This window comes from Vidua chalybeata, unplaced genomic scaffold (assembly GCF_026979565.1).
Source record: "Vidua chalybeata isolate OUT-0048 unplaced genomic scaffold, bVidCha1 merged haplotype W_reject_6, whole genome shotgun sequence".
In the NCBI taxonomy this organism is placed as follows: domain Eukaryota; kingdom Metazoa; phylum Chordata; class Aves; order Passeriformes; family Viduidae; genus Vidua; species Vidua chalybeata.
In genome coordinates, this window is record NW_026530355.1 from 802,422 (window position 1) to 815,414 (window position 12,993).

A 12,993-nucleotide genomic window follows, 5' to 3' on the forward strand; every position below is an offset into this window, starting at 1 on the left:
CCAGCCAAGGTTTGAGGATGGGAAATTCTGTTTTGGGAGGAAAACAAGGGATAAGCACGTTGAGTTTTGTACTGGTTTGAGGGCAAACCAGGGGGAGAGGCTAAGCCAGAATTACAATTTAATAGGAAATTATAATCAAAGCAATGATACAGAAACCCTGGCTTACACGGACAGAGTCAGGATATAACCTGACACACCATTGGTCAGGGTGGTGGTAGCCGTCTGATGAAATGGTGGCTGCAGTCCTGTTGGAGTGATGAAAGTGATTCTGTCAAAGCAGGGATCCTGTAGAAGGGTCTGGTCTTCCTCTGAAGGTCCAGTGGTGGTTATGGAGCTCTGGTCCTCTGGGAATCCAGTAGGCAAGGTACTCCTGGTGTTGCAAGGGTGAGATTATATCCAGGTAGGAATGCTTGGTTCCTCCCCCTGGGCGGAGCATCCCACAATGGGATGATGTAATTTTATCAGTCCTGCAGTGACACTCAATGGCCCATGAACAGAAGATGGCCCCTGGAGGGCGTTATCAGGGCTGAGTCATGGAAGAGATAAAGAACACTGCCCCACCTGTTTATAGCAGTTCATGAAGATGGTGACTGAAAACATACTTTTGGTTACATCTTACATTGTCACCTGAAACAGTGAGGCAATCCCTGCTTGGGGTGGGGGGTGAACACCACCCCCCTTACCCAAACTGGATCCGGTGTAAAACCCCCACCCCGGGAAGGCCACACACACAGGGGACAATGTCACACTTGCCCTGCCCCAGGGGAGGTCTCTGTCCCTGTCACTCCCTTGCTCTCCCCCCATTTCTCCTTCCTTCCATCTCTCTCTCTACCTCATATTTATTGTTCAATAAAATCCACTTTGGATTTGGTCTCCTTAGCACCTTAATTGGGGCAGAGGCATCTCTCTAACAATTTTATTAACCAGATTGTTGTGGGTATTCTCAGCTCAGTCATAGAGAAAGAGAAAGGTTTTCTAACCAGGGGACAGCCTGGAAAGCAGGTGGGAAAGAATGTAAATAATTCTCTAATCTATCTTGTTATTCACATTGTTTACAGATATGTTCTGCCTATGTGCGTCATTCACTGCACACCAATGGTGTGGGATGTTTTTACTCTAAGACCAATGAAATTAGTCTTCTCAATGTTCTCTATATATAGAGGGGTGCATTTGAAATAAAGGAGAGAGTTCATTTTCTTTGCCTTCTGATCTGGAGTTCTCTGTTCCCGTCCTGCTCAACAGCGTCAGATTGTGATATTATTTTGGCACAGTGAGTTCAGGGCACTGTTCTCTGACACCAAGTGCCTTTGACAACAGCATGGTTCCCTCCTCTGAGCAGGTTCTGGCTCTTTCTGGAGGAACTCTTGGAAACCTGGACGCAGCTTCCTCTGAGAGACTTATGGGAGAACTTATGAGGAAAATGGCTGTTGTGGCTGGCCAGTGTAAAGAAAATATTTTGTTGTCCTTCCTTGAAAAGTTTGTTCAAATCACTGGAGGAAAGGGAGCAAATGATATCAGCAAGACTGGGAAGGAGCATTCACCACAAGGTGAGGAAAACAAGGCTACTCAAGTCCTACAAGAAGCCCAGCTCAAGTAGCTAAATTCCCAAATGACTCCCAAATTCACAGGCTCGGGGGCTTTGCCAAATGTGAGAATCATTATTTTCTTTGTCCCTGTCACCTTTTTGACAGATACACTGAGCTTTCCCTTCCTTTTAATAATCTGTATTGGGCCGAATTTCCACTTTTCTTTTATCAGAACCTGTCAGCAGCTGAGCTGGAGCTGTGCAGGAACCGATGAAATTTGGAATTGCCACAGAATTGCTTCTGTTGTCGGTTTGTTCATGTTTGGGATTTGTCTGCGTTTCCATCACAAGTGACTTGTGGGAAGAGCAAATATTCCCCCAGGCACTTTATGTAGGCTTAAGTTTGATTTCTGCCAAGTTTATTTTGTCCAGTGCCCAGGGGATGCTCAAGGGGTCTTTGTGCCTCTTGCCCTGGGTGATGCTTGGGAGGGGCTTGGATGGGTTGTCCCTGCCCCTGTCACCCCAGGCCATTCCCTAGGCGGTATCCCTGTCCCTCTCACCCCAGGGCATTCCTGAGGAGGTCTCCCTGTCCCTGTCACCCCAGGCCATTCCAGAGGAGGTCTCCCTGTCCCTGTCACCCCAGGCCATTTCCCAGGGTGTCTCCATCATTCTCACCCCAGGGAATGCCTGGCGGTTCTCTCTCCCTCTCACCCCTGTGCCAGGGGGTGCTCCAGGGATTCTCTGTCCCTCTCAGCCCAGGGAATGCTCGGGGGTCTCTGTCCCCTCACCCTGGGGGATACTCGGGGTCTCTCCATCCCTCTGGCCTCAGGGAATGCTTGTGCAGGGCTGGGGACCAGGGGCTCTGTGTCCCTCTTACCGCTGAGGGTGCTCGGGGCTGGGGGGGCTCTCCGACCTTCTCATCCCTGAGGAGGCCAGGGGGGTCTCTGCCCCTCTCAGCCCTGGTGTGACCCCGCCCAGACATCATCGGGGTCAGAGGGACAGAGACACTCCCAAACCCCCAGAAGGGCTGAACCTGGGATTTGATTTGGGATGAGGATTTAGGAAGGGGCTGGAATTGGGGCAGGGGTTGGAGTTGGGGCTGAGATTTGGGGCTGGGGTTGGAGTTGGGGCTGAGATTTGGATTAGAGCTGGGATTGGGGCTAAGGCTAAACATGGGATTGGCTTTAGGGCTGGGGTTGGGATTGGGTCTGAGGCTAGGTGAGTCTGGCACTGGGATGAGATTAAATACAGAACTGTGAGTGTGTCTAAACGTGGAGTGAGATTGAGACCAGGATCAGGGTCAGGTTTGGGACTGAGCACACGCAGAGTGGGACAGGGGGGATGTCACTGCAGGATGTCCCTGGCATCGTCCCAGTCCTCATCAGGCACCTCCAAACATGGGGGGCAGCTGGCTGCTCCGAGATCCAGGTGCTTCCACGCTGCCCCTCAATACCAGGCGAGCATTCCCTGAGGGCAGCCCTGAATGTGACCCCTGGGGCTCTGGGATCAGCCCTCACATCCCTGTGGGAGCAGCTGCAGACATGATGATGAGAGATTTCCCCCCGCCTCATTCCTGTGGAAGGGTGAAGCCCAGCTGTCCTTTCCTTCTGATGCCCTCTACTCTCCTCAGCTGAGGATGTCAAACTCCCCAGGAGCAGGAAAAGTCCCCATTCCCTGTTTCCTTGTGGCTGCAGCCTGGAACATCCACTCAGAACGAAGAACTTTCTGACAGCCCTGCTGAATGACACCGGGAGGAGGTCTGTGAGAAAGGGAGGAAAAAGTGTTTTGATAGGAAATAAAGTTACAATATTATTTCTTTTGTCCCATTCCTTTTCAGTCAGTTGCAGTTCTGTTTTCAGAGTGCCACCTTCTCAGCTGATAGTGTTTGTGTCCTCCTTTCTCTCCTGCCTCTCTCTGCCTGCTCTGTTTCTCTTTCAGTGTCTCCCTTGACCCAGGGCAGCTCCCACCAAAGACCCTGCCCTGATTTAATTCCCAATCCAGGAGCTACAACAACCATGGGTGAAGTTACGAAGGCTGGCAGTGAAATGTCACTGTAGGATCTCGCTGCACTTGGCTTTTGGCTCTTCCATAAGAGCTTTGCCTTCAAGAGCAGGAACACCTTTTCCTGGCTGGGAACTGGAATTCCAGCCCCTGGGAGCATGTGCCATGGATGCCAGATGGGCATTCCTGAGGCTCCCAGGGTGCTGCTCCTGCCGTGCCTCCCAAGGAGCCGTGCAGGGCCGGGGACAAGGTGCAGCAGCTGTGTGAGCTCCCAGAGCATGCAGCAAAGGTGGATTTGCCGGGCATTTCCCAGCACATTGCCAGCTGGAAGCAGAAGGAAGAAGGAAAGGGAAGCGAGTCCCTGACAGAATCCTAGAACTATTGGGGTAGGAAAGGACCCTGCCCGTGGGTTACGATCCCATGAGGGAGTGTCACGATCCTCTTGGATGAGCAGGGTCGTGATGGCTCATTTACCAATCCCAAAAGTGCAAAAAAGGCAAACAGCATCAGAAGGCCATCAGTTTAATCACAACAAATGCACCTTTATTATAGAGTGCAAACAACAAATGCAATAGAGGGGACAGAAAGGAAATAAAGGATAGAAAGAAAAGGAGGGGAAAGGGGACTATAGGTAGCAAAGCAGACAAAATCCTCACTGGTCTGAACAATGGAGATCTGTCTTGTCGCATTGGGGAGAACCTGAAAATCTTGGTTATCTCAGGGGTCTTCCCCTGAGAATGGGGGGAATGGGCAAAAGACAATGAAAGTCCATTGAAAACGTTGAGGGGGAACAGGTACAATGAAGAATAAGTCCACTGAAGCCACTGAGGGGGAACAGGTCATGTTATCAGCCGTGAGCGAGAGCCGTTGTCTTCTTGGTCCATCAACCACACCTGGGCAAACATCTCCCATTGATCAGGCCAGCCCTCCTCCCTGTGGTAGGGGTCTCAGTCTCAGTCCTTGGGAGGGGCTTCAATCTCTGTCCATCACAGTGGTCATGAGGCAGATTGTGGCAAGCACATTTCTCTCTCTCTCTCAGGATTTTTTATTGAGGTGCACAGAGAGAAATGAAAGAGAAAAACAAGGAGCAGAAATAGAAATTGTTTTCTCTTTCATTTCTCTCTGTACACCTCCATAAAAAAATCCTGAGAGAGAGAGAAATGTGCTTGCCACATATCACCGTTTTAGTATAAATTAAAAAAAATAAAATAAAAAAACTGCATCTGCAATTCTTCTGCAGGGCCCTGCAAAAGAGAGCAAACACATCTCAAGAGGTCCCCTTATCAATTTGCTAGTTATCAATCAAAAGCCAAATCAAATGCTGATGTGGAATGTTCAAAGAGATCCTTTACCTGCAAACCATCTATCAAATCTCTAAAACAAAACTTACAACATAAAAACCCAAACAACAATTAAAAGAATGCTCAAATTTCAAAGTCCAAACAGCTGATTCTCAGGAGAAGGTGTCCATTGATTGGAAACGTTGATCTTGACATCCTCAAAAGTCCTTCTCAATGCTGAAACAGAGAACTGCTGAATCCTGAAACAAAACAACTGAAGAAAGTCCAAACAACAATTAAAAACCCATAATCAAACACCAAATGTGACATCATATAATTATCTAATACTAAAACACTGAATGGCATCCCAGAGACTGCAACAACCAACTCTGGGCTGATCGTCAACCATGCAAACATACCTTTCTTGTGCAAAAAACCATCACCAAATTAAAAACATCTGAAAAAATATCTGAAATGCCATGGCCAAAACTCTTAAATGAACCATTTTTTTCTTGGTTTTTTTTTTGTCTTTCCAACCACCTCTATTTAATTAATCTTAAATCTAATTTTTTTTTTTTTTTTTTTTTTTTTAATCTCGGAATCAGAATGCCCAGCAAGTAGCAGGCTTTGAGACCCTGCGCAGCTGGCGGCCCCGGTCCATGCGGGCGGAGCCAAGATCCCCAACCCGGCCGTGGGGGGCACACGGGGCCCTCCGGCCGTGGGGCTGGACCAATCGGTCCCAGCCCGACCGGCGGGGCGGGATCTTCATCTTCACAGCCCGGCCCCACCACGCGGCCAGTGTCACGGCAAGTCTTCCAGCATCGTGTTCATCCCGCACCGCGCCTGGCCGTGGCCGCAGCCACAGCCTCTCAGGACGCGTTTGCCCCCGCCCCTCAAACGAGGGCATGACACAAGAACTGCCCCAGGGCTCAGCAGAGAAGGTGTTTTCCCCAGAGAAATGTTGATTCTCAGGACCTGCGGCACGGTTGGGCCGGCACGCAGCTCTCTGACCCCTGGCCGCAGCACCCCCACGCTCTCCGGGCACAAGACCAGCGGCTGCATTCCCAGAACTCATCCCCCCCGCCCCCCAAACGTGAGCGGGAGGGGCGAGGGGCCTCGAGCTCCGGCGAGAATCCCCCACCCAAGCAAGAATTGGACCAAGAAAAACACTGTTCCCCAGAAAGGCACTAAACTTCATCACTTTCACTTTCGCGGCAGCTGCAAGGAGCTGCCGAGGAGCGGCAGCAGCAGAGAACAGGCTGGGAGGGGACCCCGGGCTGATTGGAGTCGGCGGGGTCCGCTCCAACGCGGCCCCGGGCTGCTGCTGCTCGCTGCTGTTGCTGTTGGCAGCGCCTGGCGACCCGGCGAAAGCCGCGGGAGGCGGCGGGGCAGCCGGGACCAGCGGGGCCGGCGCGGGGGTCGCTGCGGGCGGCGTCTCCGCCCCTGCCGAGGTGGCTTCAGGCCGGCTCTCAGCGGCGGGTGCGTCTCCCAGCTCCGAATGGGCAGGAGGAGGAGGAGGCACGGCTGCAGGCGGGGAAACCGGCGGGCGGCGGCGGCGGCTCCCTCTGCGCAGAAGCAGAAGAAAACATCTGAGCCACGGACAAAGGCTCTGCCCCCGCCTTTTTGCGGGGGGGCACCGGCAGCAAAGACTGGATTATTGGAAAAGGGGTCCATTTCTGGACTATCGGAAGAAGCTCTAATTAAACTCTCATGGCCTGGGGTGACAGGAACAGGGGCACCCCTTGGGGTGGCTATTGGGGTCATTTGTGGTGCTGGGAGGGGGTTTGGGTTGGGGGTTAGGGTGACTGGGAGTCATTGGGATCATAGTGGGAGGGATTGGAACCACGGCAATGGCCTGGGCTGGGTGATGTGGGGCCTCAGGGAGCGCAGGGAGCACTGTGACCCTGCGGGGCCCGATGGAACCAAGGGGACATTGTGACACTTGGGGGCCCAGCCTGGCCGTGGAGTGTTTTGGGAGCCCCGGGGTGCCCAGGGCAGCAGAGCAGAGCCCCTGGCTCAGGGGCAGCAGCTCCCCGGGACACCCTGGGCGGGCGGGTGGCAGGGGATGCCCGGGGAGAAGAGGAAGCCAAGGCCCAGCGCCCCAAGGGCGGCACCGGCTGAGGGACGGGGCAGGAGGGAGAGGCCGCTGCTGGGACTGTGCTGGGGCTGCCCAGCAATGAGCCAAGGTTGTGTGACATCACAGGGGCTGTGTGACATCACAGGGGGCTGTGTGACATCACAGGGGAACATGTGACATAGTAGAGTTGGCTTTGTCACATCACAGGGGGCTGTGTGACATCACAGAACTGGCTGTGGGACATCACAGGGGGCTGTGTGACACCTCAGGTGCCTCTGTGATGTCACAGGGGCTGTGTGACATAATAGAGTTGGCTGTGTGACATCCCAGACTGGCCAGTGACATCACAGGGGCTGTGTGACATCATGGGGTGGCCATGTGACATCACAGGGACTGTGTGACATCAGAGGAGGATGTGCGGCATCACAGGAGGCTGTGTGAAATCACAGGGGGCTGTGTGACATCACAGCAGCTGTATGAGGTCACTGGGGAGGTCACTCTACCCTGACCCCTCCTCACAGTTTTATTGTTTGGAGCTCCTGAGAATCTCTTGTTGGTATTTCTCCAGTGAGTCCAACTCTGAGGACACAAATAATTGTAATTCCTTTCAAATGTCTCCTTGAAAGAGTTTTTTAGTGGATGGGGGTCAGGGCTTGTCTGTCCTGCTTGGCACAGCCCAGGCAGGGTTTCACAGCCCCATTCCACGCTCCATTTCCCAGCTGGAGCCGCTGGTGCCTCTGAGTTCTGCTGCCCCAGCCCCAGGGACGCTCTCCTTGTCTGCCCATTCCCCCACGGTCTCTGGGCAGGGATGGCCTCAGTGGGGGCTGCTGACATCCTCAGCACCTTGGAGGCTGCTGCTGAATTTTACTGCTCCAGAGGCTTGTTCAGCTTTCAGATTTCACAAGCCTATTCCAAGTGAATACAATATATTTAAAAAAAAAAGAGAGAAAATATGTTTTAGGTCCTGTTTAGTTTTTTTTTCCCTGTTAATACATTGATAAGTGCACTCTCCAATTGACACTGAATCCAAGTACCTCCTCATGCAGTTTGAATAGATATGAAAATCAAGACCCTTCATGGCTGACAATCAATCAGACTCTGTCCCTACCCCTACCCTGCCATTCCCCCCATCCAAGCCCTGGCACTCAGAGCAGCCTTGTGTACATCTGAGCTCCCTCCAGCCCACGCTGCACCTGCAGCTTTCAGCTCCTTGGCTCCAACTCCCACCTGCTTTCCCTGGACAAGGAGCTGCCCGAGACACAGAGGGATGTTCATTTATTGCCAGCCAACAAAGCCACGGGAAGGCACAGCTCCATCCAATGCAAAAGACATTCCTCTGCTGGCTATTAAATCCACTTTGCACAGCAGACAGTCTCAGAGCAATGGAAAACACCTTCTGTGCCCAGCACAGATCCCAAGGTGCCCCCAAACCCTCCCTGCCCCAGTTCTGCCCAGATTTGCTCTTTGCACACACGAGTCACAGGCTGAAGGCAGGAGCTCCCTCCATGGCCAGAGGGAGGAAAAGAGGGAAAGTGGATGAAGAGCTCTCCTGTGCAGAGCCAAGGTCCAAGTGCCCCTGCAGTGGGAACCACAACTCATCAGGTTTGTGTCCTTTGGGCTCAGGGTCTGGTGACACTCAGAGGCACAGAAAGGTTTCTTGCCAACAAACACAGGTTGAACATTTGAACAGTTTAATAACCATCCCAGCTCTTCCCTCAGCTCTCTGGGATGTCCCAGCAGCATCTGACATGTCCCCCATCCCCAAGGGATTTCTGTACAGGAACAGTTTTAGACAAAGACATAAGAAAAGGTAATTCTGTAATAGATATAAACACAATGAGGATGTTGTCTAATGTGATATTTATTTGAACTTCAGAAAGATCGGACAACTCCCTGAAGCTCAAAGCATGAAACCAGTCAGTGGAGAGGCACTTGAATGACCAGAAAGCATCTGGAGGAGGAAATCTGGGAGCAGCAGGAAGTACATAGATCCAGCTGGTCTAGTGAAGAGACGGCCATAGACATGGCCATTTAAACAGGAGAGCGGGAAACACCTGAAGGAAGAGGGAGAGGAAATAATAAACAGAATATTGGCGACACAATTAGAAGGCAAGATCAGTATTTTTCCTCTTGCCATTAGTACACCTCCAGGAAATTCCTGTTCCTGATGGGAAAACTTTGCCATTTCTTAAAAGTACTCAAGTGACACAGATAGTAAAAATATGCTTGTATATTATGAAATGTACAGGTACTAACACCTGTGCCCCTTTCCAGGCAGTCATCAGTTGTGTGCCCATGAACAGGCAGTGCCACTTGTGCCCTGAGGTGCCCAGCTGGGATTGGATCTCTCAGAGAAGAGCTGAGGGAGAGCAGAGCACCTTGCCAGCTGCAGGTCCCTGCCAGCCCCGCAGGGCTCCTGTGCCATCAACATCTGCTCTGTTCCAGTCTGAAACAGGGCCCAGCACGGTGCCAGGATCCTCAGAGAGCTGAGGTGTGTGCTGGAATTCCATGCCCTCCCCATGGCGCAGCAGCCCTGCATTTCCCTGCTCCAGCCTTGGTCTCCAGCACAGCCATGGAGGCTCTTTGGGTTCCTGAGTGTTCCTGCAGCCCCCAAGGGCAGCTGAGCTCTGCCTTTGGCACAGTCAGCCCTGGCCAGCGCAGGCCACGCTCAGCAATTCCTTGTCTGTGGCCGGCCTTGCTGCCAGCCCCGGCAGCGGCTGCGTGGCCCCTTGGTGGCCCTGTGCTGGCCCAGCCATGGTGCCACAGCCCCTGTGCAGGCCCAGCCCAGGACAGGAGCATTGCGGCTGGGAACGGCCCCTGTGCCGTGGTGCCCACGGCAGCCTTGGGGCTCTGTGCCCCATGGCCTCCCTGCTGGGCAGCCTCTGCCAGCTCCTGCCCAGCCCGTGGCACCTGTGGGGCTGCACAGACAGCCCTGCCCCGGGCTCTGCCGGCCTCTGGGCCAGCAGAGAGGCCGGCCAGGGCTGGCCATGGCCGGGAACAGGCCCTGAGCCCCGCAGGAGGATGGAGCTGGGCCACAGCCAAACTCAGCCCAGGCCAAAGCTGGGCTCAGCAGCCAGGGCTGCCAAGGGCTGGGGACAGAGGCTGGCGCTGACAAATGTCCTGGGCCCCCTCCCTGCTGTGTCCATGCCCCCAAGGGCACAGAGCAGCCTCCTCTCTCGGGCACTTGCCTGTTTTCAATGCCTTGCACAGGCGCTGGCCCTGCCCCACAAGGCCTGGGCTGAGTCCTGCCCCTGCACGCTCAGCCAGGCTGAGATGGACACTGATGGTTTCTGGGCCAGGCTCTCGGAGCCCAGCCCAGCTCCCTGCAAGCTCTGCCAGCTGCCCTGAGCTCTGTGCAGCACCAAGGGCCTCTCCCCAGCACAGCCCAGCCGGCTCTGGTCCCACAGCTCTGCTCAGGCCAGGCTGCTCTGGCCACTGGCCCCACGGCCTCAGCCCCTGGCAAGGGCACAGCAGCAGCTGCAGCTCAGCCAGGACTCAGCCCCACCATGGGGGAAGGGGCTTGGCCAAGGGAAAGGAGGCTCCCTGGCTGCCCTGCTCCCCTCTGGCTGAGGTGCTGAGAGCTCTGCAGCCCCTGCTGCCATCCCATCTGCCCAGGCCAGCACAAGAGCCCCGGCCTTGGGGCCCTCCAGAGCTGCTCCTGCTCCAGGCCCAGGGCCCATCCCAGAGCTGGGGCAGCCACAAAGCTGTGCCCATTTCTGTTCATTGCTGCTCTGATGGCAATAGTACAAAAATTTTTAAAAGTTGTGGAATATTCATTTATTTCACCTAAATACAATGTGAGACTTCCTGCCTACGCAATGTTTCTGGGTCACACAAGAAGCAGGGATAATTAAGATTAAGAGGGTAAATAATAGCATTTCTTTTAATATAACAGAATCAAAAGCAGAAAAAACATTAAAATATACATAAGGGCAGATTTGGCTTCTCATGACATACAGTGAGAGTTGCTGTCAGAGGAAAGCAGGCATTCTGTGGCTTCTTCTGGTGGGTTACCTCCACTGGAGTCCACGTGCCTACCAAGCCGTGCTAGCACTCCCCTCTTTGGCTGGGCAGGGGAGAGAAAATAATATGGGAAAGAAATCATAGATTGAGGTAAGGCAGTTTTCTGTAGCAAAAGAGGAAGTTTTTACATGCACCAGCAATGAGAAAAAACCCAATAATTTTATTCTCTCCTTCCCGTCAGCAAGTGATGTTCAGCCACTTCCCAGGAAGCAGGACTTCAGCAGGCAGAGTGGTTGATCAGGAAGGCAAACACTGTAGATAGGAAATGCCCCCTATTCCTCCTCCTTCCTTAGCTTTTACACCAGAACTAATGCCATACAGCCTGGAATATCCGTTTGGTTAATTTGGGTCGCTGGCCTGGTGTCCCTTGCCAGGATCTGACCCACTCGCAGCCCCTTGATGGAGGGAGAATGCTGAGACACAGCAGGAGCCAAACCAGGGGTGTGTTTCCGGCTCCTTTCTGGCTCCCAATGCAAAGCACTGTGAGGGCTGTTATGGGACAGTGAAAAGTCTGAAAAGCATCCAGTCACAGCTTTCCTGAGAGATTTCTTGAGCTCCTGGTTCCTCAGGCTGTAGATGAGGGGGTTCAGGGCGGGAGGCACCACCGAGTACAGAACTGACACCGCCAGATCCAGGGATGGGGAGGAGATGGAGGGGGGCTTCAGGTAGGCAAATGTGTCAGTGCTGATAAACAGGGAGACGACGGCCAGGTGAGGGAGACAGGTGGAAAAGGCTTTGTGCCACCCCTGCTCAGAGGGGATCCTCAGCACAGCCCTGAAGATCTGCACATAGGAGAAAACCATGAACGCCAAACAGCCAAAGCCAAAAAAGAAAGTGACTACAAGAAGCCCAAATTCCCTTAAGCTAGAGTGTGAGCAGGAGAGCTTGAGGATGTGTGGGATTTCACAGAAGAACTGGCCCAGGGCATTGCCATGGCACAGAGGCAGGGAAAATGTATTGGCTGTGTGCAGCAGAGCATTGAGAAAGCCACTGGCCCAGGCAGCTGCTGCCATGTGGGCACAAGCTCTGCTGCCCAGGAGGGTCCCGTAGTGCAGGGGTTTGCAGATGGACACGTAGCGGTCGTAGCACATGATGGTGAGAAATGCAAATTCTGATGCAATGAAAAAGGCAAAGAAAAATACCTGTGCAGCACATGCTGAGTAGGAGATGGTGCTGGTGTCCCAGAGGGAATTGTGCATGGCTTTGGGGACAGTGGTGCAGATGGAGCCCAGGTGGCTGAGGGCCAGGTTGAGCAGGAAGAAGAACATGGGCGTGTGCAGGTGGTGGCCGCAGGCTCCGGCGCTGATGATGAGGCCGTTGCCCAGGAGGGCAGCCAGGGAGATGCCCAGCAAGAGGCAGAAGTGCAGGAGCTGCAGCTGCCGCGTCTCTGCCAGTGCCAGCAGGAGGAAGTGGCTGATGGAGCTGCTGTTGGACATTTGCTGTGTCTTGGCATGGATATCTGCAGAAAAAGTAATATGGAATAGTTCAGTTTGTGGAATATTTGAAATATCCCAGCACAGCTTGGGGCCCTGTTCCCAGGGCTGGGCCCTGCCAGTTCTGCCAGAGCCCAGCCCAGCCCTGGGGGCTCAGCTCTGCCCTGCAGACCCCTCCCAGCTCCGGCACTGCCCAGGAGCAGCTCTGGCCCTGCATGCTCTCATGGCAACATCAGAGCAGCCCTGAGGAGGCTGGCAAAGCGACACTGATGCTGCCAGTAAGAGGACCCTGTGCTGATTTCTGTCACTGCCCAGTTTATTCAGATCAGAGAGAATTTTTTTTTTTTTTTCACAACATGAACAAAGAGATGAATATCTAAGTGCAATTTCCCATTCATGCCACCCAGAGATGTAGATTTAAAAAGCAGGATTTTTCTTTTTTATGCAGCCCCTGCCTTGCTGTGCTCATCACTTCATCTACTAGGAAACACCCTGGAGGTAAATGTCATTCTGGGAGCAGTCCTGAACAATGCAGCATCCTCACCACACAACAAGAACACTTCCAAATCCTACCAGCTGTCTCCTGCCACCCAGATCTTGTCCCCCAGTGCTGGGAGCAGCTCCCAGGGCTGGCTGAGAGCTGCCCCTGGCAGG

At 53.4% G+C, this 12,993-nt stretch overlaps 1 protein-coding gene across 1 annotated transcript; it reads right to left on the reverse strand.

Moving 5' to 3' along the window:
• Positions 1–10,986: 10,986 nt before the first annotated feature.
• LOC128783258 (olfactory receptor 14J1-like) lies at positions 10,987–12,417 on the reverse strand. The gene has a single exon (XM_053933909.1). It carries the CDS (start codon positions 12,340–12,342, stop codon positions 11,203–11,205), a length of 1,140 nt encoding a protein of 379 aa, XP_053789884.1. The 5' UTR covers positions 12,343–12,417; the 3' UTR covers positions 10,987–11,202.
• Positions 12,418–12,993: the final 576 nt, after the last annotated feature.

Coding starts and splice junctions, on each gene's coding strand:
- LOC128783258 (XM_053933909.1), bottom strand. CDS start 12,342: ATGTCCAACAGCAGCTCCATCAGCCACTTCCTCCTGCTGGCACTGGCA.